Source organism: Peromyscus maniculatus, chromosome 4 (assembly GCF_049852395.1).
Source record: "Peromyscus maniculatus bairdii isolate BWxNUB_F1_BW_parent chromosome 4, HU_Pman_BW_mat_3.1, whole genome shotgun sequence".
Lineage (NCBI taxonomy): Eukaryota > Metazoa > Chordata > Mammalia > Rodentia > Cricetidae > Peromyscus > Peromyscus maniculatus.
In genome coordinates this window covers 139,063,908-139,091,448 of record NC_134855.1, presented here as the reverse complement: position 1 = coordinate 139,091,448, position 27,541 = coordinate 139,063,908, and the positions used below count along the sequence as shown (strand labels likewise).

Below are 27,541 nucleotides of genomic sequence, written 5' to 3'. Positions count from 1 at the left end.
ATAGACCCAAGCTCTGCTCCTTATCAAAAGGGGAACTGAAAACCTCAGGGATGTTTACTTTTGCAGCAGAAAGGAAACATATACACGCATGAAAACAATTTGTAGCCGGTACCTGGAGAGAAAGCATGCTTTAGGCAATGACAGATCGTTGTTTCCCACAAGTTTTCTTCATAAGCATGGTGGCTTCCATCTCTGCTCAGGGTGCTGTGGCATCAAACAGCAAAAGATGTAATGGACACACAGAACTGTCTTGTGTAATAAAAGCAAATATTTACATTAAGCACAATACAGCAATTTATTTAGATGCTTAAAATGAATACAAAGGGAAATAAAGACCACAAAATCATACATACTACAACAGTGTGTCATATATTAGATGGTATAAATGAATACACCCGGCGGTGCTCAACTAAAGAGGAAACTAAATATCCCAAATGCAGCACTCAACTGTGCTTGCTGCTCTGACACAACACTCTTACAGATCTAAAAGGTGTCAAAATTAGTAGCTGTAAAATCAATTCTTGCATGTTATTTTAGCTTAAAAGGTCTCAGAAAGAGATCTGAAATATCAGTTTTGACAATTGTAATGTCAAGGATACTCAGAACAAGAAAAAAAATTCTATAATACAGGAGAGTCCAGATATATATCTTATGTTGCTGGCCTCTGTTGCAAGATTGTACAAGGTTATGTGCAAAAACTAAGTCTGTCCAAAGGTCCGTACTATCGCAGGGTCAAGCTTCTGCTAGGTAAACTAGATATAGCATTTATCACACAGCAAGGGCAACACTAAAAACCAATCTATGACGGGCACACAGTAACAGTGTCATAAGCATCACTTGAGGTCTAAAAGACTGTACAAATATACATTTCAACTATTCAGAATGAATACACGAAAAAGGTCCATGTTCCCAAGTCTACTAGACAAACCTGACTGGTAGCAATGTATGCCCGCCCTGCACTACTATGTGAATCAGGGTAAGGCTTTCCCAGGACATCCAACCAAACATCTTACCGAGGGAAAGAAAAGCTGGAAAGGCAAGTAAAGAACTGCCTTTCCCTGTGTGCATTCATGAGCCACCAGCTTATTGGTTTTTCACACTTCATTACTGAGTCTACCAGAGAAGGGTCTGAAGCAAGATCAACCAATCACATGTCATAGACTTAGAAATAACCACTGAGGCTGTAGTGGTTACATGTCCCCAACAGCCTGTTGACTGACCAGTCCTTACAAGGCAGTGCCAGTTAGAAGACAGCTTTGCAGTCAGAACAGAGGCCCAGGATGCAACATGGCCCATGTGCCGTGGCGAGCCAGGCCCTCAGGCTTGCTGGCTGCTCAGTTTTACTCCAGTTAAGCTGCCATGCATGGGATCAGCAACTCCATCAGTCATGCTGTCAAACTGCTCCCCATCCTCACTGTCAATTGTGCTATTCTGCCACTCAATCTGTGGGTTTGGTAAGCGCTCTGCATTCTCAGATGCATTTTCCCACTGTGACTGGTCCTTGGACCAAAACCCTTCAACTTTTCCATAGGAACTATTCTTCCATTTCACCTGCTCTGTGTCCTCTTGCACCGTAGCCTTTTTTTTGGCAGCTGGCTTACTGCTCCTTGCATCTTCACTCTGGGAAGACTCATCAGACCAGGTTCCCGGTTTCACTTCACACGCGTTATCCTCAAAGTCCGAGATCTGTTGGGAACCAGGCCCACTCTCAGATGGTGAAGCGCCATCTTTCCACTCAACCACATCGTCTTGGTCCACCTCACTGTCAGAGGCATCATGCGTTAGTTTGGTTGGTTCCTCAGTCAAACGGATAGTTTCATATTTCGAACTATCCTCCTCCTCCTCCTCTTTTTGGTCTAGCTTCTCAGATTCCAAAGCATCCTCAGGAATTACCTTCGGTACATGCTCCTCTATATTATCACTAGGAATTTTAGGCTCAACTTCAAAGACAGGGTCAAAAGGGCTGCCACTTCCATTGGACTCTTCTTCTAAATGCTCAAAACTATCTGAGAAGCTGTCATCTTCCTTCCCAAGGTGAAGCTTTTTGTCCACAGTCTTACTAGCATTGACTCTCGAGTCCTTCTCGTCATGATTTTCAAATAGCCACTCAGCATCAAAATCCATCTCATGTTTGACTTTATTTAACTCTTTCATGTTAAAGCCCAGCAGTACACCAGGCTTGTACTTCTCACAGTCGCGGACACACTTCTTCCTCTTGTTACTGAAATGGGAAGCAATGTCGCTCTTCCAGAGCCACAGACTGGCGGCTAACTTCTCAATTTCTCTCCTGGTGGGATAGGGCTGTTTGTTGAAGTACTTTGTGAGAAAGCTTTTCCTAGCCTCATAAGAATCATCTTCATGACCCTTGGGGTCTAAAGCTAAAACAACAGGCTCTTCAGGCTTCTCTTCAACGCAGCTGGGGGAATCACTATCATCTTCCAGCTTTCGCTTTTTCAGCAGAGGCAACTCCATCTGCTCATAGGTGCGCTTCACGGGGGCCAGGCCTGGAGACTGATTGAGCCGAGAGGGTGCATTTGTCTTGTCCTGGCCATTCTGGGTTTTTCCCACACCCCTGCAGTGGACTAGATGCAGGGTGATGGTTGAGGCTGTCATGTTGCTAGTATACACACCAAGGCAATGGATACATTTGTAGGTTAGCTTTTTCTCAACTGGATGAACTGTCTGAATAACTTGGTGTCTCTCCCGTAAATGATGTGCAAGTGCATCAGATATGGGTCCTTTTAGGATTGAAAAGCAAAGAGGGCAAAGCGTTTTCCCAACATCTTTTTTATAGGGCACTGCAGCTTGAGGTGAACTTTTAACAGGGACATCTGCTTTTTCCTGAACTTTTGGCTGTGGCTTTGGAGGAACTGGGGCATTATTTTGGGCATGGTAAGCAACTGATTCTGCTGGGGCATCCCTCAGGTTGTATGTGGTCACCAGGAGATGGATGTTGGTGTGACTCCCCTGTTGCAACGTCAAATCAAAGCTCAAAGTAGAATCCGTTTTAGGCCCCATCTCTTCATCAATATGAACCATTCGCATGTGTGCTGCCATCTTTTCCACGTCATTGAAGGTTGAGCGGCAATATGGACAAGACAGACCATGAATTAACATGTGGTTGAGCAGGGTGTCTGTGGGCAAGTAGCGGTTACAGTAGAGGCATTTGCTAGTAAAATTGTGTATTTTCATAATGTAGTTAGCCACTGCTGGGACCTTCTCAGCTTTATGTTCCTTTTCGAAGTGAACACTATAGACGTTCTCAGGAAAAAGCTCATTACAGATTGTACAGATTTTCCACTTCTGAGTGGCACAGTGGTTGCTTGGAGGAGGGCCCGTGGCTGCTGGTGGAGGTTTAGAACTGGACTGACCTAATACTCTAGATGCCTGTGACTGAGACACAGGAGACTTCACCTGGCCTGGGGGTAGAGAGGAGGTGTTGGCAGTCTGCAAGGAGTACCTGGCCGCTGCCGGGGGCCTCTGCTCAGCACCTAGTCCATAGGACCTCCCGTTTCCACTTGGAAGTAACTGTTTCACAGACTGAGACTGCTGGGGGATGGAAACTGGAGCATTGCCACCTAGACCCAGCCTCACTGACTGGCCAACACCATAGCTCTGGCCCATAGATTTGACTCCATAGTTGTTTTGCTGCAGGTGAACATTGGACATCATGTTGACTCCTGTTGAGTTTAAGTTAGGCTTTGGTATTGACAATCGATTCACCATCTGCTGTGATGGCAAAGACCGGACATTTCCAGAAGCAAGGGAACTGATTCTTGGTGGGAGTCCCATGCCCTTCTTCTCTTGAGGCTTGGGAGCAATCAGCATCAAGGGTTTGGCTCGGGGAACTACAACGTTTGTGTGCCCGATCATGGCAGTGACCTGATAGCCTATCCGTTCATGGTCCTCAATGACATGCTGTACCAAAGCTTCATAGGACTTGGGCATGAAAAGGCATCGCTTGCAGTGGATGTTACACTCTTCTCGGGCATTTGCGCCCAGGGGGACTGCACCATTGAGTGATTTTTCTCCTGCCTTTGCTATGTACGGTGCTGCCACATGCTGAAAATGTTCCCTGTAGATGTGCTTCCTGACGATCTCATAAAGAGGGTCTCGGTAAGTGCACTTCTTGCAGTAATACACGGCTTGCTCTACACTGTCAGCCTGCTTGGGTTTAAGGCCATCGTTTTTGTTTTTATCTTTGAAAGTGCTGAGGCTGCTACTTGGTGCGCTGGAGTTTGGAGCATGAAATATTTTAATGTGTGTTTCCAAAGTCTTTTTATCTGCATTGAAGGTACAGTAAGGGCAATTAAGGAGAATCCTATTTTCAAAGTCTTCACTATGGACATTCCGGAAATGACTCTTGTAGGCAGAGAAGAATTTTGAGGAGAACGGACAAGCACTGCAGCAAAAAGGTTTTGTCCGATAGTCCTAAAAAGAAAGGAAATGAAACAGAACAGAACCAGATGAGAAAGCCGCTCGAGGCAGGCAGTTACAGGGTTAGGCACCTCCCCCTAGGCATTCCCAGAAATTCTGCAAGGCAACCATTTTTGGAGGTAAAACCAGAAAGAGAAACTCAAAGAACTCAGATGCATTTTGAATCAAATACCTTTATTTGTATCCCTGTGTAAATTAAAACCCAGTGCTTAATTAAGTCCTTGTTAATCCTTTAAAAATGGCTAGACATATTTGCTGACTTGTTTCAGAAGTAAAAAAAAAAAAAAAAAAGAGGGGGAGGCTTCAAGAAAGAAATTTTATCGTTAAAAACCAGAATAAACCACGTAAACTCCCCCTTTTGTGGCTCAGTAATCTCCTCAGGCTTCAGACACGGGAACTCACAGGCCCACAACAACTTTATAAGCAATACAGGTATACTTTTCTCTTTCCTACCATGCAACAACTTGCATTAAAAAAGAAAAAAAGAAAATCTCTCAAGTTTCCTTTCCCATCTAAAGCACAGTGAATTTAGACACTGCTGTGGGTCAAAGGCTCCAAACTGGAAACACTGGTCTCCTTCTACTTCTTTTCCGGCAGAGCAGCTCCCAAAAGGCCAATGAGGGCTGGAGAGACAGGTCAGCGGTTAAGAGCTGGTTGGTTTCAGAGGATCTGAGTTTGATTCCCAGCAACTACAAGGCAGCTAAATGACCATCCACACTCTAGTTCCAGGGTATCTGGTGTTCTCTCTGACCGCTGAGGGCACCAAGCATGTACATGGCACACAAATACACATTCAAGCAAAGCAGACATCAAAAAATACTTTTTTCCCTTCAAAAATGCCAAATAAAGCCTGGCATGGTGGTGTATCCTTTTAATTCCAGCACTTGGGAGGCAGAGGCAGGTGGATCTCTGAGTTCCAGGACAGCCAGGGCTACACAGAGAAACCGTCTTAAGACACAGACAGACAGACAGACATCAAATTCCAACCAACCAACAAATAAACAGCCATTGAATTAGTAGCTGCTCTAATCCAGCTAAGAAGTTAACTAAGAGTGTATTCTAGACATAGGGCAAAGTGTTCAGAAGCCACGTTGTACTAGATAAGAGAGCACATTGACATTAGAAGATCAGCTTTCAGAATTAAGACCTTAAACCGGCAAATATATGTGATAAGCAATCATCTTTTCTCCTGTTTTTCATGAACTGTTTTGAACCAAAATGAGTTTCTCTGCACTCCCTCAAAGCTCCTCATGTGGTGTAGTGGTGTACACTTTTAATCTCAGTGTTGGGGAAGCAGAGACAGGTGGATTTTTGAGTTCCAGTATAGCCAAGGTTAGAGAGATCCTGTCTTCATAACCAAACCTTCTCTAGAAAGGCCTTCTCTTATAAGAATGCTGTTCAGCATCTCTCCCTAGAGCATTAAGTAGAGTTCAAAAAGCACAAAGTACAGAATTAGAAAGGGAGTTCACAAATACTTTTCTCCATGGAGAGAAGTACCATTTACAATGTTATTATCACATCTTTTTTCCCCCTTGAAACAGCGTTTCTCTGTGAAACAGCTCTGGCTGTCCTCGAACTCCTAAGTGCTGGGATTAAAGCCCTGCACCACTACTGCCAGGCCCTCATTGTATCATAATTCCATACACTGGCATCAGTAACTATCCTTCTGAACACAAAGGCATAAAAAATGACCTGTCACTGCCATCCTAGGGGTCACCCTACACACCTTGCCATAAAGATTTGGTGTCATCGGTGGGGATAAAGAGGTATAAATAGAAGGCTGAGTGTAACTAGGCAGTGCTGGCACACGCTTTTAATCCCAGCACCCAGGAGGCCGAGGTAGGCGGATCTCTGAACTGGAAGCCAGACCGGTCTTCAGAGTGAGTTCCAGGACAGTCAGGGGCTAAAAGCTGTCTCAAAAACAACAATAAACAAACAAACAAAAAAATGGATTGTGTGCTTGGTGGTGGTGGCCCACACTTTTAATCCCAGCACTCGGGAGGCAGAGCCAGGCAGATCTGTGAGTTTGAGGCCAGCCTGGTCTACAGAGCGAGATCCAGGACAGGTACCAAGGCTATACAGAGAAACCCTGTCTCAACAAACAAACAAAACAATTGACTGTGACTTTTCTGCAGGACAGCAGGTGGGCGGCTGCACACATAATGCTGAAGTGCTCCTTAGAAATGGAAGCAGGAAGGCACCGCGGAGAGGTACTTATATACCACAGGTCCCCCAACTTTGCTATTTTTGTTTTTTGAGACAGGATCTCATTTGCCCAGGATAGCTTCAAATTTGTTATATAGAATGCCCCTGACCTTTTGACCCCACCTCCACCTCTCAAGCACTGGAATTAGAGGTATATGCCACCATGTCTGGTTTATGTGGTGCTGGAGATCAAACCCAGGGTTTTGTGCAGCCAAGGAATAATGCTCTAACTACTGAGCTCCAGCCTTAGCTCCAACTTCACAAAATTCTTATTTTATTTATTTATTATGCATACAGTGTTCTGCCTGCATATATGCTTGTGTGTCAGAAGAAGGCACCAAATCTCATTACAGATGGCTGTGAACCACCATGTGGAAGCTGGGAATTGAACTCAGGACCTCTGGTAGAGCAGCCAATGCTCTTAACCTCTGAGCCATCTCTTCAGCCCCTCACAAATTTTTAAGAAACAAAATTTCTGTCTATTCTTTTAACTTGAAGTTTCAGTCCAGGAACATGTAATGCCTCAGGAAAAGGAGAAGTGCATGCTACTCTACACTTTCCATGGCAGGCCACTGCCCGGACACAGCTGTCACTATGAAAGGCTTGAGCGGGAAATGGACATTCCAGGACATCTCCTATGAGACTTACCTGATTTTTTGTAAGTGAAGGGTCCCACAGTCCTACATCCTCCCATGTAGTGTTTTTCAAATAAAAGTCATTAGGTTCAAACTGTTTAAAATCCTAGAAAAACAGTGAGAGAAATTTACAAAAACATAGTGGTATCAAGCCCAACCTGACCTGACATCTACACTCTACCTCTTTAACCAGTGTGGAGGGCACAGGAGGGTCAACCACCGAGAACTGATGCAGTGGTGCCGAGGCTCAGCAAATGCAAAAGGCACATGGCCAGGGTTCCAGAGAAACTGCCCCAAGTGCAGATGGGAAGGCTCCAGTCCCACAACAGCTCCATAACCACATAACTCACCAGTCACAACACTGGGTGGAGGAGGGACATGTGCTAATAGCCCTGGCGGAGTAAGAGTCTAGCTTGGCAGCATAAACAAGCAAACAAACAAACAAACAAACAAACAAATGAAGGAAGGGTGGATCTGGAAGAAAAATCAGATTCTTAAACCCAGGAAGAAAGTAAGCAACACGCCGTTCAATTTACACTATACTGTGAAACTGTAACGCTCCCTCCCCTCCATGACTAAGAAGCAGCAGTAGGGTGAAGGGCTCACAGCTGTCGGTGGGAAGTTAAATATGTGCCAACTTCCGAGTACCTATTAGTTCTGGTGGGAGGAGCAAACCCAGCACAGGACAGGAAAGACAGTTGACTATTGGCATATTTATTTGAAAAGGTCTCACCCACCCCTAAGTACAGATCCATGTGAATCTGAAGAGTTACCTCCACCCTGGGAACAAACCACTAGAAGCCTATTTGAGAAGCTTCTCAGTTTCCAGGATACACCCCTGACTACTCTGAGTGGGACTCAGGAAAAGAGAATACTTGGCCCATGAATTCAGTGTCTATCAATTCCACCCCTGACCTGTGTCCTCAGCACTTGTTCCTTGCCAAGCACTGTGCTGTGCGTGGGATAAATGGTTAAACAAGGCCACTTTAGCCCGGCCAGTAGGAACCTAAAATCTGTGGGGGAAGTTGCTTTAAACGCTTCGGCTGGAGGTTTGTGTCCAACTAACCTGTAAGATCTGGAGCAAGGAGATCTGGACAAGGAGGAGACGCTTCTATCTATCCCATGGGGCTTGAAAAGCTCAGAATAAAAAGGCTAGGGAACAGTCTGGAAAGGCCAAACTGCTACACAAGGGCAAGATAAGTCTTTGATGGGTCAGAAGGCTGACAAATGCTCAAATCCTAAGGAAAGAGATGACAAACACCCAGACAACCGTGCCTCCACAGTCAGGTCAACGGAAACACCCAGGCCTATGAGAACGAAAACAGGCTCTGCCATCCCACTGCCTCTTCCCTAACCGTGAGCCTGAAATCACTGCCTCCCCAGTTCCTAGTCCATAGACTAGACACAAGAATTCCTAGAGCCCCTTAAGGTTATTTCAAGGACAAAGTTCATATACAATTTTAAAGCACCTCGTGCACTGTCTGTGTATACTCTCCATACTGTAACTGTTTTTGCCTCAGGATGCAAAGATGAACAGGCTTTCAGGAAAAGGGAGGAAGCTCTAACTGAGAAGGTTTTGGTGAAGTTGAAGGCGTAGTTACAATTCATATCCCACCTAACAGTGAACCATCTTGCCCATGGACACAGGAACGGATCAGAAGCCGAGTCACATTAAAATTTAAAAATGGCATGCTACTTACTTCTATATGTTCTTTACAGTATTCCAACCCAATGTCACTAAGTATTTTTTTCACAGTTTTCCGGGCTTTTCTTAAACTGCCAAGATTGTTGACAGGAAGTTGGAACATAGTTTCTATTGGAAAAAAAAATTTAAGTCAAAGTCAAAACATGAACAACTTGTCAAAGTTACTAATTCCACGGATGACAGGCTCCCAAACCCTGGCTCCTTCAGTGAGAAGAGGTCCTCATCTAGTATATGGAACCCTTACAGCAGGCGGGCAGAGCTGAGTGCTTGCTGGCCTTCCCTATCTTGTTAGAGGACAGTTTTACTTGAGTCTAGGCGCACAAGTCTGATTAGACTTTAACAACCCTTTAAGAGATGAATTGGAAGTCGGAGAATGAAAACAATATCAATCAGCTATCTTAAACCAAATCAAGTATGCTTTTCTCCTTGTGATGTTGGACCTACAAACCTAGAAAACGACTCGGAACTTCACAGCACCACACAGCTCTGAATGCTGAGGGGAAGATTTTGCTTTCTGAAACGTCAAGGCAACAATCCTCTCACAGAAGCAACCTGACATTCAATGACTGTTTCTGTCTCCTCCTCAAGTCTAAGTTCCAAATGATGGTGTGACCTGCTTCTAAGGTGGCAACACACTGGGGCAAAGGAGTCACACAGGCCACAGAATACTTAGACGGGGAAAGCCATGCTTTGTGGCCTCAGAGCACATGGTGACTGCTATAGGCTTTCTAAGATATTTTAAAAAACAAAATGCCTGTTTTGTGTGTGTGTGTGTGTGTGCATGTATCAAAAAGCTGCTCGACTGCCCCAAATACAAAGGTAGAAAGAAATGTAGATCCATTTCCCAAGTTTCTTTAAAAAAAAAAAAAAAAAAAAAAAAAAAAAAAAAAAGTACTTTTATTTATTTAAGAAAACTGAATTAGTACAATTTAGGTGAGATTTTTTGTAAGGCTCTGGATGTGACCTTAGTTGTCTTAATAATCTAAATTCAACATAATTTTGCAGAATAAAGTAGCTTTAAGACCAAAGCCAGCAAAAAACCAACACCAAAGCACCAGCAGTTGGGATTTGACAAACCTTAGTTTTCTAATGTCACCTTGACTGGCTGTAAGCCCGAACCTGGGGATGTTCCCGTAAGTCACAAGTCCCAGAACACCCACCCTATCATTATCAAAGTTTACCTGGGTCTCCCAACTTTAAACATTCACTGAAGATCAGAATTTCCCAGCCTTATCATTCTCCAGATGAACTCCTGTGAGCTAAAGACCAGGGAGGGCCTAGGGTGAGTGGTCCTTTCCCCAAAAGGGACAACAGTTAATCATTTCTCCTTCATATTCCCTGAGCCTTATACCAATCCAAGCAACAAGTTTTCAATAAAATACTAGTCCATGTTTGAATTACTACACACGACATGAAAAAGGACTCAAAGATCCCCTATGTTTTTTTCTCAGGTCACTACCTGTTAAGTACTTAAGGGTCAGGCTGGGCTAGGTGGTAACACATTTGTAATCCCAGCACTCAAGATGGATGGGGCAGGAGGATCATGAGCTAGAGACCACCTACACCCTAAATGAAAACAAACCCTGCATAGTGACACCTTGATAAAAAAAGAAAGAAGAGAAATCTAAGTTCATATCAGTAGTTGCCTCCAGAATTCATTAATGTCACCCATCTGATTTTTTTTTTGCTTCAAAATTTATAAGGACTCCAAGCCTTAAAATCTTTCTGAACTAGGAACTTCAACAAGGAGACCATATTTTGAAAACAAGAGAAAAAACAAAAACCCTGCAGTACAGAGGGACAGGGTGGTGGCATACTTTCTCCTAATCCATCCATCCTTTGGTCACCAACGAGTCTGTTCAGCTTTCCGGTCTGTTATGCTGGCAGTGTCTAACAGAAGAACCTCCTTTCAGCACATAGCACAAAAAGGACAAATTATGTCCAACTTAATGCAACTGTACTCTTGTTCACCAATCAGTTGCAGGTCATGGTGCTGAGAGCACACAGTAGGCCCTCAGGCAATAGGTTTTACACAAAGCTTTGTTGTTCAGCCTCAGTTGGAACTAACTACTCCTGCCACCAATGATGTGCTCAAAAACCATGGCAGTGCTGGGAAGCAGAAGGGAAACGCCTGAGGCAGCAAATGTGCTTAAGCTTTGTTGCCACCGAAGTCTTGGTAGAATCAACAGGCAGCGGGACACAGAAAAGAAGTGAGTTAGTCAAAAGGAAAAATGGGATTGATTAGAAAGAAGTTTGTCAAAACATTCAGTAATTCTACAAAAATCTCCTGGCTCTGACAATCAAAACTAAAACACTATATAAAGTCAATTGCTAAATTCTAAAATAATTTTTTGGGGCAGGCCAGTTAGTTCAGTTGATTAGAATATGCTAATACAATAATTTTGGGAATGCTCAATGCAAGTGTCTTAGTCACAGCCATGTACTAACTGGAAGAGCTGCACTGTATAAGCTAGGCTGACCTCCAGCTCACAGACCCTGCCCCTGCTTCCTGGGTGCTGGACTAAAGGCATGTACTACTACTCCTGGCTCACAATCAACTTTGAGAATGATTAAATTTATTTTGAATGAATGAGTCACACCCCTTTCTCAATCTCACCTACACCTAAAAAGGAAGGCAGGAGCACAGTGTAACCTAGGTCAAACTCCTCTTCTGTGTTTTATTAGAAAGCGAGAGTCTAACAGCTGCAATGAAAACTCGAGATTCATTTTGGCCCTAAGGCTACATATGAAATACTATGTAAATAATATAGTATGCCTGATAGTCTCTGCCCCCCAGATACCCAAAGCAGTTACTTCAAGCACCAAGAGGGTAAATAGAAAACAGCCCAGCTGCAGATCAACACTGTGCAGGGACAAAGACCACAAACTAGTATCAGTACGGGACAATACAGAGGACAACCTATGAACCAAGAGACTAATTACAGCTTCTACCTCAAGTCCTGGATTCATTCATAGGCCAAGTAGGTTCTTAGCAGGATGGAGAAAGACCCAACAATAACATTAACAGCTTATTAGCTCAAGGAAAGGTCTGCAGACCTGAGCAGAATAAATATGAAGCACCAATGGGGATTGTCTATGTCACTGTCCCTGCAGAGTGTTGTTAGAACTACAGACGATCAAACAACAAAAACAAAGCAACAGAACACAGGCAAGGGCTGGCAACTCTACAGTAAAGCTGCTGCCGAGTGTCCAGGAAGTATCACAAACAAACAAACACCACCAAGTAAAATAAACAGAAAGGAAGGAACCTTCACAGCCAGCTGGCAACATTTTGTCTGAGCACATCAAGAAAAATCCTCAAATCAACAGGTTACACTGAAGCTACCTGGAAGACGCAACACTGTGTCCTTAAAGTCACCTTGTTTCAATATGCACTTATGTATTATGGCTGTTTTGTCTGCATGTACATTTGAAGAGGGCATTAGATCCCAAGGGACTACAGTTATAGATGGTTGTGAGTCACCATGTAGGTGCTGGGACCTCAACTCAGGACCTGAAGAGCAGCCAGTGCTTTTAAGCCATCTCTCCAGCCCCATCAATATGCACTCTAACTTGGTATTTCTAGTCCTCTAATGAGTATCCAGGCTAACTGAACACACTCCAAGTGCAACAGTAAATGATGGCCAGCTAACTAACCACTCCCCCTGTAGTCTCTCTCTTACCTTCCTACCTTAGCCACAGTGAACCTAACCCTTCTCTCTCCAATCATTTAGCCTGCCATTGGTGGTGAGGCATATCCATAATCCTAGCACTTGGGAGGTGGAGACAGTTACAAGCAGACATTCAAGGCTAACTTAAGCTAAGTAACAAGTCAGAAGCTATGAGAGAGTCATTCTCAAAAACTATGGTCACATGGGTGAGATGTCTCACTTACTGTGCAAGCCTATGGACCTAAGTTTGACCCTAGGATCCAGAAGAGAACCCACTCCTGAGATTTGTCCTCTAATCTTCACATACATACCATGCCCACACGAAATAAAATATTTTAAGGAATTATAACCACAGCAAAACTCTTAGTCTTCAGACTCTAGCCTCTTGCCCAACTATCTGGGGAAGCAGTGAACACATACCTTGTTTCTTTTTTACAAAATGATTTTTATTTTATATGCATTAGTGTTTTGCATGCATGTATATCTGTGTGAAGGTGTTGGATCCTCTGGAGGTAGTTATAGGCAGTTGTGAACCACCATGTCGTTGCTGGGAATGGAACCCAGGTCCTCTGGAAGAACAGCCACTGTTCTTAAGCACTGAGCCAACTCTCTAGCCCCCATACCTTATTTCTTTAAGCCTATTTTATTAATCCTATTTTTTAATTAAAATACTTGTAAGGTTTATATATTTGTACTTATCTTGTACAGGGTCTTTCTTTATAGCTGGCTGTTCTTGAACTCAACAAACCCACCTGCCTCTGCCTCCCCAGTGCTAGGTTAAAGGCACATGCCATTACATACTATTTGTACTTTTTTTCTTTGCAAATTAACCCTACAAAGCCTTCCTAGAACCTTCCATCCAGCAAGCCACCCTATCAAAGGCTCTTTTCAATCTGAAAGTAATCATCTACAGCCTACAGACCCTTTTCTTTTCCCTCTGTTAGCTTGGGGAGAGCCCTTTGGGAGCTCCCACAGAAGGGCTGCTCTAACATCTCTCCCTCTCTTCCTCTCTTCCAGTGACTGATTCTGGCTACCCAGAATGTTCTCCATTAGATAAAACTGCAACAAGACAGATTAAATAAAGCCCAGGAGCCAGAGAGATGCTCAGAGGTTAACATCGCTGGTTGCTTTCCAAGAGGAACCAGGTGGGATTCCCAGTACTCACACAGCAGTTCACAACTGTTTGTAACTGTAGTTTTAGGGGATCTGATGCCTTCTGAGGGCACCAGGCACAACACAGTGCAGACATGTAGGCAAAAATCCACAAACATGAATTGAAAGTAAAAAGAAAACTTAAGAAAACTTTAGGTGTAGGGCTAGCCAGCTGGTTTGTTGAGTAAAAGACACTTGCCATGGTGATTCGAGTTCAATCCTTGAGACCTGCTTGATGGAAAAGACAAAACTGACTCCTGTAGTCAATTCTCTGACCTCCACACATGCACAGTGGCACCCCCAATAAACAAGTGTATTTAAGCAAATGACGACACAAATATACTGTTTTCAGAACCACTGTTAGACATCAACCTTGCAAATTAAAGACATCTCCCTCATTCTCCCTCTGATCAATTCTTTTGGCCATCCCCGCATCATCTCAGTGATCTTCAAGTCATTCTCAATGGACAGGCTACAGTTTGCCAATCTCTGTGGTTGGCCCTGTGTGAATTGGTTACCTTGGATGTGACAAAAGCAGAAGACAGAGAAACAACACTAATTCTAGACATTATTTTTATTTTTATTTTGTTTGGTTTTTTTTTTGAGACAGGCTTTCTCTGTGTAGCTTTGGAGCCTTTCTGGGAACTCACTCTGTAGCCTAGGCTGGCCTCAAACTCACAGAGATCCACCTGCCTCTGCCTCCCGAGTGCTGGGATTAAAGGAGTGCGCCAACACCGCCCGGCTTTAGACATTATTTTTAAATTAATTCTCCTTAAATAGTTATGCTTGGTGAAAGCCACTTCATACATCTATGGGTAACTAGAAAAAAGACCACACCCGAGGTGCTGCACCTAACATCACTGCCACAAGTGAACTGGTCCTGAGTTTTCAGTCAAGCCTGTGGCGTACACACAGAGATTAAGAACCTGTAACATCTAAGGTCAGCCAGATGATCCCATAACATCCAAAAGAGAACAAGGACACAGATGAGGACAAGATGTACTCTCACATCAGCTAGGACGCTAATGGCCACTAAGTAACAACACTGAAGGTTTTCTTTTGTTAAAAAAAAAAAAAAAAACAAAAAAAAAAACAAAACAAGGGGTTGGAGATTTAGGTCGAGGTAGAGCACTTGCCTAGCAAGCACAAGGCCCTGGGTTCGATCCTCAGCTCCAAAAAACAAAAACCCACCAAAACAAATAGGCAAAAACAACAACAACAAAAAACAAACAAACAAAAAACCCAGAAGTTAAACTTGTGTATGTAGGGCACACATGGGCAGGTCAGAAAACAACTTTTAAGAGTTAGTTCTCACCAGGCGGTGGTGGCGCATACCTTTAATCCCAGCACTTGAGAGGAAGAGGCAGGCAGATCTCTGTGAGTTTGAGGTAAGCCTGGTCTACAGAGTGAGATCCAGGACAGGCACCAAAACTACAAGGAGAAACCCTGCCTCAAAAACACCACCACCACCACCAACAACAACAAAAAAAAAACCAAAAAAAAAAAAAAAAAAAAACCAAAAGTTTTCTATCAGTGGGTCTCAGTAATGAGCCATCTTGTGGCACTGAAGAATCTTTCTATTCAATTCATAATGCTATTGTCTCACAAACAGAAAATGGCACCCCTGACAGCTTTGCTTTTCTTCAGTGCTAGCTGAAATCCAGTGTTTTATACACATTGAGCAAGCACTCCACTACTGAGTATTACATACACTCTCTCCCCCAAGCCCACTTTGAAATCAGCTTTTCAAAAACCAAATGTCTTCTATCACCTTCCCAGCAGTTTTTGGAGGAAATAAGTTCTCATGCAGCCAACCAAGGCTGACGCTGTAGCAGAGTAACCTTGCAACCTTGTACTTCCGAACTTCTTAAAGCACTGGGAGTACAGATGTGTACCATTGTACTCCTGTTACTGTTTTTCTGAAAGCTACTTGGGGAAGGCAGAGGCTTTGAAACTGTTGTCTGTTGATTGTTAGGAGGATATAAGACTGTTCAACTACGACCAGCTCCTTTTCCCAAAGTACTACATAGGTCCCTAGCACAGATGAACTTCTGAACCATGCTAGGTCAATTAATCCAGTCGTAAAAGGCCATAGTTATTTGACCTTGTTTCTACAAAATATGTAGAGGTGACTCTTCAGGTAGAGATCAGGACAGCCTGAGAAAGGTAGGAGAATGGGGGGGGGGGGGGGAAAGGCTGCTGATGGGCACCAGGCTTCTTTCTGGGGGAAAGGGGCAATAGGTGCCACCCTATTGAACTGTGTGCTCTAAGTGGGAAAGCTGTTACCAAAGTAACAAAATCCCAAAATATAAAGTAAAATTCTCACATCACTCAAAGGCATGACAACATAATACACAGTCTAGATTTTTATGCACACTAATTGGATTTTCTTTCTTTCTTTTCCCGTTTTTTTGAGACACGGTTTCTCTGTGTAGTTTTGGTGCCTGTCATGGATCTCACTCTGTAGACCAGGCTGGCCTCGAACTCAGGCTGAATCAAAGGTGTGCACTACCACTACCTGGCACATTTTTTTGTGTTAGAGACTAAACCCAAGTTATTGCATAGTCTAAGTGTTACACCCCACTAATGTTTTCCCTTTTATAAACCAACAAGGGGCACATGCCTGTAATCCCAGCATTTGGAAAGTGAGGGCAAGAGCATCAGGAGTTCAAGGCCATCCTGGATCATATCAGACCCAGTCTCAAAGACAAGAAACAATTTAGGACTGGAAAGATGGGTCAGCAGTTAAGTGCACTTGCTGCTCTTCCAGAAGGCTTTAGTCTCTAGCACCCATATTGATGGCTCACCATCACCTGTAATTCCACTTCCACAGACAACCTGACAACCTCTAATGGCTTCTTTGGCATTACTGCATGCATGCGGTGCACATACAAACACACATTAAAAAAACAAAAACAGGGCTGGGGAGATGGCTCAGCACTCGCTGCTCTTCCAGAGGTCCTGAGTTCCACTCCCAGGACCCACATGGTGGCTCACGACAGGGTTTCTCTGTGTAGCCCAAGTTGTCCTGGAATTTACACAGTAGACCAGGGAGATAATTTTAAACAGCAGTCGGTGTTCAAAACCAGGGGAATTTATCACTGATGGCTCTTAGTCAAAATGGTGATTACTGTACACCTGTTAAGATTTTCTGGACTAGGATGAGTTTCTAGAGCAAATTCTTGGATACAATCTAGCAGGATGATCTTGACATGTTTACAGAACAATCTAGATACTGTTGGTGAGTTACTTTGTGGTAATATAGCAAATGGAACTTGGCTGGGTAGCCCCAAAACTTTTAAGTACTTAAAAAAACAAAAACCTAGACAGCTTTCTTGGCAAATTGGCTCCATTTCTAGAAGCCAAGAGCAGTATCATTAACAATGAAGGTCTTAATGCCTTCTGTCTCAGATGACAGATTACAAGTTCAACTCCGCTTTTGTTTGGCAAAATTGAGTATGTGAATTCAGAGACCACCTTCAGAAAAATCTCATGTGTTGAATTTAAATTTCACTTTACTTTTCTTCCTAGTAGTTTCAAAAGTTTCACTTCAATAGAAGGGACATCTCACTGAGAGTGAAGTGGGCAGACCTCAAAGGGAACAGAAGGACTACTGCTACACGGCACTCCAGCACACCAGGAAACTACCGAACTTAAACAGCTGCTCCTCATATCACCAACTATCACAATGACAACGACACCATTTTAGCAGCTTTCATGTCAAATGATCACCAGAGGTGATCTCAAACATTCCAATTAATTCGTTGCTACTTCATAACTGTAATTTTGCTTTTGTTATGAACTGTAATGTAAACATCTGATAGGTGACCCCTTATGGGGTTGAGACCCACAGGTTGAGAACTGCTGCCTTAAGATAAAAGACACCATCTCCTTATTCAAGACAAACAATACCCATTAAAAAGGACATTCTTGGTGTCCCTGTCACCTATACCAGTGGCTGCTACAAAGAAAACAGATTGAATGAACAAGGGCCTGCCCACATAAGGCTCACAGACAGGACACTCACAAACACCAACAACAAAAGGGGTCCCATGTCAGAAACATTTTCAGAAGTAGAAGCTACTGACAGGGCCTGGCTCCAAGCTAGTGGGCATGGTACGGTGCCAGAGGCAGGAAAGCCAAGCTCCAGCGAGCCCTGCACTGAGTTTGAATGGCAAAGCTGGACAAGTGGGGTGATGATTAGATAGGGCCTTGAATGTGAAGCTACAGTTTGGTGCCATGTCTACTTACAGGTATAGAAAGAGAAGTCACACACACCAACATACTAACATGAGTTTGTGTGTGATTAAACCTAGACTAGCCAGGCAAGGACTACCACACTAAGTTATAGTCCTAAAACCCAAGAAGTTACAGGCACTTTAGTAGTTTTAGTCTGGCTGTCTGACACCAGAATTAGCCAACCTGAGAACCACTCAAGGTATTGGTAAGACCATTCTAGACTCCTCACTCTTCTCTGAAACATCTGTGGAGCCTTAAGTTTGTTCCTTAAGGGTGAGTTCAGACAGTGAGGGCACAGCAAAGGAAGAGACAGAACTGTTTCAGGTGTGCAACTTATAGCCCCAATTAAAAATCAAAACTTTTTTTTTTTTTTGAGACGGAATGTCACTATATATCCATGGCTGGCCTAGAATTTGCTTTGTAGATCAGACTAGCCCCAAACTCTGCTAAGATTAAAGGCACATTTGTCCTGAATCAAAATTTTTGTCTTCTGGTGAGACAGTTGTGTTCACGGACCAAAACATACCTGGTTTGGTATATAGACTTCAATGTCAAACTTCTTGAGAGGTAGGGTTGTCAGTAAAGCTGCTATTTGCTAGAAAAGATGGTAAAATGCAGTGAGTGAGAATCTACCCAGGAGCTAAACAGACTTGTGTTGAATTCCTTGCTCTGCCATATACTGGCTCTGTGACCCTAAAAATGTTCCTTAGCCTCTCCAAGTCTATTTCCTAACGTGATATGACAGGGCTGGAGTCTGGTTCCCAGCACTTACAAAGTCAGATGTGCTCTTCTAGATTACAGGCGTCCACATTTACTCACACAGACATTCACACAAACACCATAATAAATAAATAAATCTAAATTCTTGTCCAGGTGTGGTGGTGCACACCTTCATTCCAGGAGTTGGGAGAAAGAGGCAGGTGGATCTCTGTGAGTTTGAGGCCAGCCAGGACCACACAGTGGGACACTGTGTCAAAGAAAAACACACATGGTGGCACTGTTCAAGTGTCAGGATTAAGTCAGGTCAGTACTAAAGCACTTCCCATTGTTTCTGAAGCCAGATCAGACACTCTGAACATTCTAATAACCTTGTAGAAAGTCTAGGCTACCTTATTCCTGAGAAACAGCTGTGGTTGCCATAGTAACAGTTCTCTCTGTATACAGTATAATATGCATCTGTACTCACAGACACACTGTAGTATTTTGGGGCAATAATTTAGGTATACTTAGCAGAACTATTCAAGTTAGTACATTCTAGTCTTTACACTTAGTGGTACTTCAAATGTTTATCTAATGAGACTTTTGCACACACTCACACCTTAGCTGAGTAACTTTTAAGATGCACATCCCAACGCCCATGTCCAAGGAACAAGATGAAAGCTGAGACACCAAAGGTCTCCCCTCAGCCCCTCATCAATTTAAGAGCTATTATTTTATTTGCTCCACAGGCTTAAGAGGCATGTCCTTGTCAGTATATTATAGTGGATAACCTGGTTTAAGAGGAACCTGAAAAAAGGCAATTCAAATACTCAGTTGGCCTATGCACAGCAAACATGTTCATTTATAATCACGAGAGTAAAGCAACATTGTATCTCAATGCTGTGTAACTACATTATTTTAATATTCTAATTTATCTATCAAAACCACTCAGGAATAACTTTCCACAGCGATGAGGACTTATTTTCTATACTATTCTTAAATAACAGACAGTATACCTAAACCATGTTATCTAAACCACCCCTCATGGTCAAGGTTTAACAAAAGGCACATAGAGAAAGACCATTAACTTCCAATCCTCCTGCCCCTACTTCCTGGGTGCTGAGTACAAGAAAGCCATGCACTACCACACAGGGATTCTGCGGTGCTAGGGATTCAAGGCAGTTTTTTCAAAACCAATGTGATGTAGCGGTTTTCACCACTTGCTGGCTTAACCAGAGGCATTTCATTTGCCTTTTGCGCCTGCTGTTTAATAATTTGGGACACTTCTTGCATTGGAACATAGCTCACCTTCCACAGGAGTAAGACCTCTACTAACTCAGAATTCACAACTGTGATTTAAAATTTAAATAGAAGGAGCCACAGCACCACATGTAAGTTTTTCCCGGTATATTGTTTCAAAAGAGATCAATCACAAAGCTCTCCAGTCACAGCTCCCACCAGAGAGAATACAGACTCCCACAGGAAGCAAAGGCTCGGAGGAATTTGGAAAGAGAGGACAAAAGCTGAGATCTTAAGAAGTCACCACTCAGCAGAGTGAGAACAGGAACCAGACAACCCAAAGCTTTGGGAGAAGCAACAGGACCTGAGCAAGTTCTCTTTCAGACCCTGGACAGCTAACTCCAGAAGCACTACCACAGCCCGCACAGCTCCCACGAGCATCCAAAGTGTCCCCAGCACTGGCTGGAAAGATGGCTCCGAGCGCAGTTCCAACCACCCACAGCTCACAACCACCTGTAACTCCAGTTTCAGGGGATCCAACACCCTCCTTCCAACCTCCACAGGTATCAGGCACACACATGGATCAGATACTTAAAGGCAAAACACTCAGACACATAAAATAAAATAAAAACCCAATAAACAAACATCAAGCGTCCCAAGCACAGGCCTGGACACCTGACAGAGCCGGTGGCTCACTATACTGCTATACAGAGTGGTGCCTTGATTCTCAAAACAAAGACAGTGCTGAAAGAATAGTTTTTAAAACACTAGAAAGCCAAACCAATGAAACATTACATTTTACTCTTCTTTTGGACTTGTTTTTAGTGTGCATCCATGTGTGTTTGTGTGGGAGTGAGGGCATGTGCCTGTGGAGGCCAGGTGTCATTGGATACTCTGGAGCTGGAGTTACAGATGGTTTTGAGGCACGTGACATGGGCGCTGGGAACTCTGGTTCTCTATAAGACATATTCTTAACCACAGAACCATCTCTCCAGTCATCATCTTACTTAATACTCTAAAATCAAGGAACGGGTCCCTATCCCTACACCATAGGCTACCAGCCAAGGCTCACGAGAAGTGACACCTAACTCCCCACCAGGAGTCAATTACAAATCTATACCCTAGCCTAAGGAGAAAGTCTCAAGATGTGTCGAGATTCAGCCTTCCTTCAGAAGCTCTATCTCCAAGGTCTTGTATGCTACTCTTTTCTCCCCAAACACATTTCTGGAACATTGCTGATCCTCTTTCCCAGTTCCAGGACTCTTCTACCAATTGTCTCGGAAGGGAAAGATGAACAACGAGGGAACAGGGGAGTGCCTCTCAAAAGGAAAAGGACTGAGATCACACACCAAGATGAAGGAACCTGAATGGTTTCGTACTCATTTTGCACTTTTCACTGACAAGAACAAGACTGTGGCTCACATCCTGTCTGAGACTAGCCCCTCCCACCTCCTATCTCCTCTGCACAATCAAGGTGATGTAGCCTTTCCTAACTGCAGGAAGCAGGCTAATATATGTTAGAATCTTTCCTTACAAAGGGACAGAAATAGTCTCACTAAACCAGGTAGGTCATGAAAGGGCAGTTGGGAGGAGCACTAAGACACTCAAAAATAACAAAAACCAACCTTCTATCTGAACAACAGGATAAGCCAACAAAAGCCCAAAGCCTGGGCAAGACATGGATGGCTTACTTAGATGGAGTTTTCACAATCAAGATAGGGAACCCAATTTGCAATTAAGTCAATAACCCTACTGAAGCATCCATTTGGTTAGCTAGCCTCAGTTTATACTAGCTTCATAAACCACATTTCCATAATGACAACATGAAAAATGATATAAACCTCAGCAAGGGATGTGACACTAGCTGCAGGGCCATCATAAGTGCTTACAAAACCCAAGGAAAAGCTTTCCAAGTTTATGTAATAGCAACAAAATGTCAAGTTCTTTCAGTCTCACTAAAATTATCCACATTTGGGAGCAACTTTCCCCCTACATGTCTTCTGGGCAAGCCAATGAAAATTAAACTCTACTGAAAAGTATTTACCTTCCAGAAAGTACAAAAGGCTTTATGACACTCGTATTTTGACTTGACAAGTAGCTTACTGTAAAACAGTCATGGACACTATGGGGAGAACAACAAATGAGCTTCTAATATTTATTTAAAAAAAAAAAAAACTTTCAATTTTTCTTTAATGCTAAGAATTATCACAAAGCACGTTTCTAATTCTTAAATATTTTATTTGTGTTGAGTATGACAGTCATTTTCAACTCTTAAAAAAATCCCAACTTTTTTTTTTTTGGGGGGGGGATAAACACATCCATACACACCCAAGTAATGAGCTCAAAATGCTAGGGCTTCAACTATAGTTAAGCAAAAACAAACACACCAAAAAGACACTACTTAAATTTGTCAAGTTTTCCATTTTTTTAAACTTACCAAATACTAGTTTCCACTTTTTCATTTATAATAAACCAGCTATTTCTCAAGTTGTAACTTCTCACAACTGAATTTGTATTGTAGACATTGGCATTTAGATAATGTATAATTCTGAACATTTTTGTTTTCTAAAAACTGAATACTTTTTAACAGGTATTTAAGAGATTTGCTACAAGGAAGTTAACAATTTTATTTGTGGTATACTGTATATATCTACACTTTCAGTAATTAAGCTTATTGGTCAATTACTTTTACACTTTTGTGGAAACAAAACCTGCTCAACATTGTCAAGTTAAAATGCTATCAGAATTTTTTCTGACTCTGGTTTAGGAAGAGAAAAAGAAATCTAAGCAAAATCAGTCCACGTGGGTGTTTTATACGACCAACCAATGACTTCAACAACCCTATCTATTGCATTTTCTACGTAAGGTCTTGAGAAACAAGATTTAAGAAGATCTGGTTATTTTCAATGTCTTTGAAGACTATGATAGTAGTTGGAAGGAAATTTTTCAACAAATCAAGATAAGAAAGTTATTAAACAGAAGACCCACTTCCTTAGTCTAGTTAATTGAGGCTATTCAAAAGAATCTTTAGTTCACAGACTCTAATCTCAGCTTTCACTGGGCTAGGATGGCTCAGCTGTTAAGGGCACTGCTGCTCTTGCAGAGGACCGAGTTGGGTTCTCAGCACCCACAGGGCAGCTCACAACCATCAGTAACTCAAATTCCAGGAGACCGACTGCTCTCCTCCAGACTCCACAGGCTCTGCACGCACACACTGCACATCTAAACATGTAGACAAAACACTCACACAAATCTAAAAACAAATGTCTGCTTTCAAACTCAAGTGTGCCTGCCCTCCCTCTTTTTGTGTCAAACTCAGTTAACTGTTCAAACTTGAGAGTACACACATGCGCACAGCTCAAAGTTCCCTGAAGGAAAATGGCCACCACCATTAACTAACACTGTATTTCACTTATTAGAATGAACAAAATCACATTTGCAAACTTGACCTCAAACATATACTCAAACTTTATTATTCACTTTAAGAATTAGGTAACTGGGGCTGGAGAGATGGCTCAGCGGTTAAGAGCACTGGTTGTTCTTCTAAAGGAACCGGTTCAATTCCCAGCACCCACATGGCAGCTCACAACTGTCTGTAACTCCAGTTCCAGGGGATTTGGCATCTTCACAAAGACATCCATACAGGCAAAATCCCAATGTACATAGAAAACATCTTTAAAAAAAATATGCTATTTGTATTTAATATTGGAATCTGTAAATATCAAAGACATATAAATAAATAAAATGTGAAGTCATGCAGTCTCTTAGAGCAAGACTGGCACCAAGACCAAGGTGCCTCCTTTTCACTCAGCAACTAACAAAGAAAAAATCATCTGCAAGCACTAAATGGTTAACTATATATCATATATATCCATTCGGCATCCCATACATTTATCTTGACATGCCCATGTAAGATGTTTGTAACAGTAGAATCAAGTGTCCACAGGTGTATCAACACCCACTGTCAATCCTCCCAAGCAGATCAAATCCAGGAACTCCTACCAGGCTAGCTACGATCTCTACCAATGATCCATTCCAGCCCCTTTTAATCAAGTAAGTAAGGTGAAAACTTAGCAAGTCCTGAGTTTAACTACTAAAAACTTTATTCCCAATAGTGCAGAATGCAAATGATTATAATGACACCATTAACTTTGAAATTTTCTCTTGAAAGAGCCACATTTCTTAAATGCTCAGAACCCACTACTGCAACCAGCTCTAACTGGTTCTTTGAGGAATGTGGCTAAGCTGAAAGTTTGGAAGTGTAGGTTTTGGTGGTGACCAAGGAGGAAGTCTCTGGCTTCCCTGATGCTGCAGTCCCCACCCTCCAAAATGATATACCCACCGGTGTGAATTGACAATGTAGTCCAAAGAGCAAGGCAGAGAACGGAGTCCAGATCCTCAAAATGGCAGTACAGGGAATAACCACTAGGCCACCTATCAGTTCAGTACAAAAAGTGCAACCCTGTGCATCACGGTGTAAAAGTTGGGGCTTAGGTTTCGTATTGTGCATCTCACACCTATGGAAATAACAACAGGAGTAAAATCTACAGATATCCACACACCCTAAGAAAGTGGGTGCATACCAAGACTGGCGTCAACACTTGCAAAGGCAGTTGGCTACTGAGGTAATGTATGGCTGGAAGGCTGAATGAAGTTGGAAGGTAACAAAAATTTGCAATCAACTCTATCAAGTTTGACAATGAGGAACTCAATAGGGGCCTGATGTTTACCAACAAAGCCTTGCAAATCATGACACCCATCTCTCATGGCTATGAAAATCACCACCCCACAAAAACCTCTCAAGAATGACTTTTCACTCTTAAAAGAGTTGGAGAGATTTGGATTGACCAGTGATAGCTCAAGCCCATTACTTTCAGGTTTTAAACAACCCCCTTTACCATCTGTCCAAGGAAAGAGATGTCAACACATTCAAACTCTAAGGTGAAAGGATTCTTGAGAAAGGGACCTATGACCTAAGGATGTGCACCAAAGTGACTGATCAGCAACCAAAGTCTGAGGGTGAACAGTTTGGAAAAAGTACAAAGAACTTTCCAAACGTTGAAGTGGCTTTCTTAAATAAATCTCCCTTTAGACTCACTTAATCCTTCGCCATGTTGCGGTCTGTCAGCTCAACTAAGTGCAAGTCTTGCTGGGCCCATTTTCGCATGGTCTGTAGAAGGCGCTGTTAAGCACATCCTGTTCTAGTTCTGGGGCCCTTCCCCCCTCTGCAGCCTTACCCAGTGCAGAGAATGCGCCCCCTACTGACTCCAACACTCATTGCCTTTAACCGACTTGGCTGCGGTGCATTTTGGGTGGGGGCTGGTATTTTCTTCATGGCCATAAACCAGAAGCAACAATGCAGATTTATAAAGAAACTGCACAAAGCTATCCAAGAGACACCTCCCACACACACACACCATTTTGAAGGTTCAAGACACAGGCACAAGAAGCATCATGGATAGGAACTGGGCTTTGGGGACTGGACAGCATTAAAATGGCTAACACAGGAAACAGTTTGGTTCTTTTTCCCTCCTAAGCCTTTGTCTGTGAAATGGGGTTATGACAAGAACTGTCCAGAGGAACTGGTGACTGAAGAACACTGAGAAGAACTGGGGTGTGTGGCAGGGAGTGAGGTTAAAACGGGTGCTAGACTTCAGAGCCCGATCCTGGACAGAAGAGGAAGAGAAGCAATCGCGCCTTTTCTACCAGACAGGCATCCAGGTTGCGGGGTGGGGGGAGAGAAGGACAGGCAGCCCAGAGGAAAGAAGAGGTGCATGAGAGGGTGCTCAGAACTACTCCCCATTCATTGCATTCGACAGAAATCTTTTCGCGGCTTTCTGCATTTCCATTTTCTGACTGCAAAGTTGAGGATCAGAAAGAGGTGGTGCTGAGCGGGCAGCCGAGACCAAGAGCGGGGCTGGCGAAGGACTGTGGCTGTTAGGATGGGAGGGAGGCTGGCATGTTGTCGGGGTGGCCAAGACTTTCACTCTGTGCCATGCACTCCCCGCCCCCCAGGCCTCCCCCCTCCCCCCCAGGTCTAGGGTGGGCAGACCTGGCAGAAAGCTGGTTCCGGGGACTGGGGGCGTGCGTGGGGGGGAAGGGGCGGGAGGGGATCAGTTCTTGGGGAGACGGGAGCGCGGGGTACTGCTGGGGGCGGGGTGGGTGCGGGAAGATGCCACCAGCCGCCGAAGCCTTGGGTGGCCTGCGGCCTCGCGGGGCGGAGACGGGGGTCGGGCCGCGGGAGGGCCGCGGCCGGTGCAGAGCAGAGTGTGCGCGCCGAGCACAATGACCGCGCCCGGGGCCGGAGGCGGGCAGGGCAGGGCCGCGGGCTTACCTTGGCTCGGCCTCGAGGCGTGCGCGGGGCCGGCGTGCTCCGGGGCCCGGCGGCGGCGGCGGCGGCGGGCGGGCGGCGGCACGGCGATGGCGGCGAGGACGCGCCCGGGGCCTCGTCGCGCTCGGGCTCCGGCTCGAGCCGCGGCCGCGGCTGCTGCCGGGGGGCGCGGCGGGCGCAGCAGAGCGGCGGGCGGCGGCGCGGGCAGTGCAGACAAAGGAGGGGCGGAGGGCGGCGGCGGGCGTGGGGCCGCGGCTTCACCGTCGCGGGCGGGCGGGCGGGCGGCGGCGGCAGCCGCGCGGCTCCTCGGCGGCGGGGACCGAGAGAGGGAGCTGTGTCTGAGGAGACGCCAGAGCCCCCCGAGCGCGGCGCCGAGGGGGAGGGGGCCAAGATGGCGGCGGCCGGGGGGCGGGCGCTCAGCTCATGGGTCCCGGCGGCGGCGGCGGGTGGACCGGGCCGGCGGCAGTGGCGGCGGCGGCGGGCGGGGGAGGGGGCTGGTCCCGCGTCTCCCCTCAGCAGACAATACAAGCGCCTCGGAGCGAGTCCCCGAACCTGCCCTAGCCAAAATGGCGGCCGAGAAAGAGCGGAAGTGACGTAAGCGCCTCATTAGCATAAGAGGACTCATTGTCCAGCTAAGCGGGAGGGGGGGCGGTGGGGGCCAGCGCCCCCTGCACGGGGACCCCAGGGGCTGCTCTCCGGCCTCTGCTGCACGGACCCTTACTTGTCTGGTGGGAGGGTGCCTTCAGCACCCCTGGCCTCGCCTGGGGAGATTATATAATCCCCACTGAGGGGGAGCTCTCGCGAGAATTTGGAGGCTTTGCCATTGACCCACTAGGAGGCGCCGTGGATAATGGCCGCAGTGCGCTCCTGGGTGCCTTCCTCTGGCCGCAGCGCCGCCTGCGGAGGCAGAAGCAGCGGGCCGCAGCACGCTCCGACAATCAGTCAGGTGGCTGTGCTGGGGATCCCTGCGCGGGCCCATCTGGGCCTGGACTACATCTGGAGGGAGGGTGTGGGGCAGCCCTGCAGCCCCACGTGCCCAGAGAGCGTGCTCTCACAGGCTGAGGCAAGGCCAAGGGCTGAGCCTGAGACTCCAGCCTTAACTGAGGTGTGAGGCCCTCGTGCTTCACACATTCTCTTGAGATGACACAGCTCTGGGGCCATGTCAGCTCTTCCGGCGGATTGGTGTGGAATAACAGATGGACAAGGGCTCAGCTTTACTCAAGATACT

The 27,541-nt window shown here is 44.8% G+C and overlaps 1 protein-coding gene across 6 annotated transcripts; it reads right to left on the bottom strand.

Moving 5' to 3' along the window:
* Positions 1-270: 270 nt before the first annotated feature.
* Adnp (activity dependent neuroprotector homeobox) lies at positions 271-27,215 on the bottom strand. Of its 6 annotated transcripts, none has more exons than XM_076571117.1 (5): positions 26,317-26,332; positions 18,571-18,639; positions 8,978-9,090; positions 7,291-7,383; positions 271-4,431 (listed from the first exon to the last, which is right to left on the bottom strand). In XM_076571117.1, exons 3-5 carry the CDS (start codon positions 9,083-9,085, stop codon positions 1,318-1,320), a joined length of 3,315 nt encoding a protein of 1,104 aa, XP_076427232.1. In that variant the 5' UTR covers positions 9,086-9,090; positions 18,571-18,639; positions 26,317-26,332; the 3' UTR covers positions 271-1,317. The 6 variants fall into 6 exon arrangements, with proteins under 6 accessions (XP_076427232.1, XP_015863097.2, XP_076427234.1 ...); XM_016007611.3 differs by lacking the exon at positions 26,317-26,332 and adding an exon at positions 24,325-24,501; XM_076571119.1 differs by lacking the exons at positions 18,571-18,639; positions 26,317-26,332 and adding an exon at positions 27,035-27,215.
* Positions 27,216-27,541: the final 326 nt, after the last annotated feature.

Excerpts from the sequence above, each read along its gene's own strand:
- Adnp (XM_076571119.1), bottom strand. The coding sequence starts at position 9,085 with ATGTTCCAACTTCCTGTCAACAATCTTGGCAGTTTAAGAAAAGCCCGG. Across the intron at positions 7,384-8,977 it reads ACTGTAAAGAACATATAGAA|GATTTTAAACAGTTTGAACC; the intron begins GTAAGTAGCATG and ends CTGTTTTTCTAG. Across the intron at positions 4,432-7,290 it reads CTTCACTTACAAAAAATCAG|GACTATCGGACAAAACCTTT; the intron begins GTAAGTCTCATA and ends CTTTCTTTTTAG.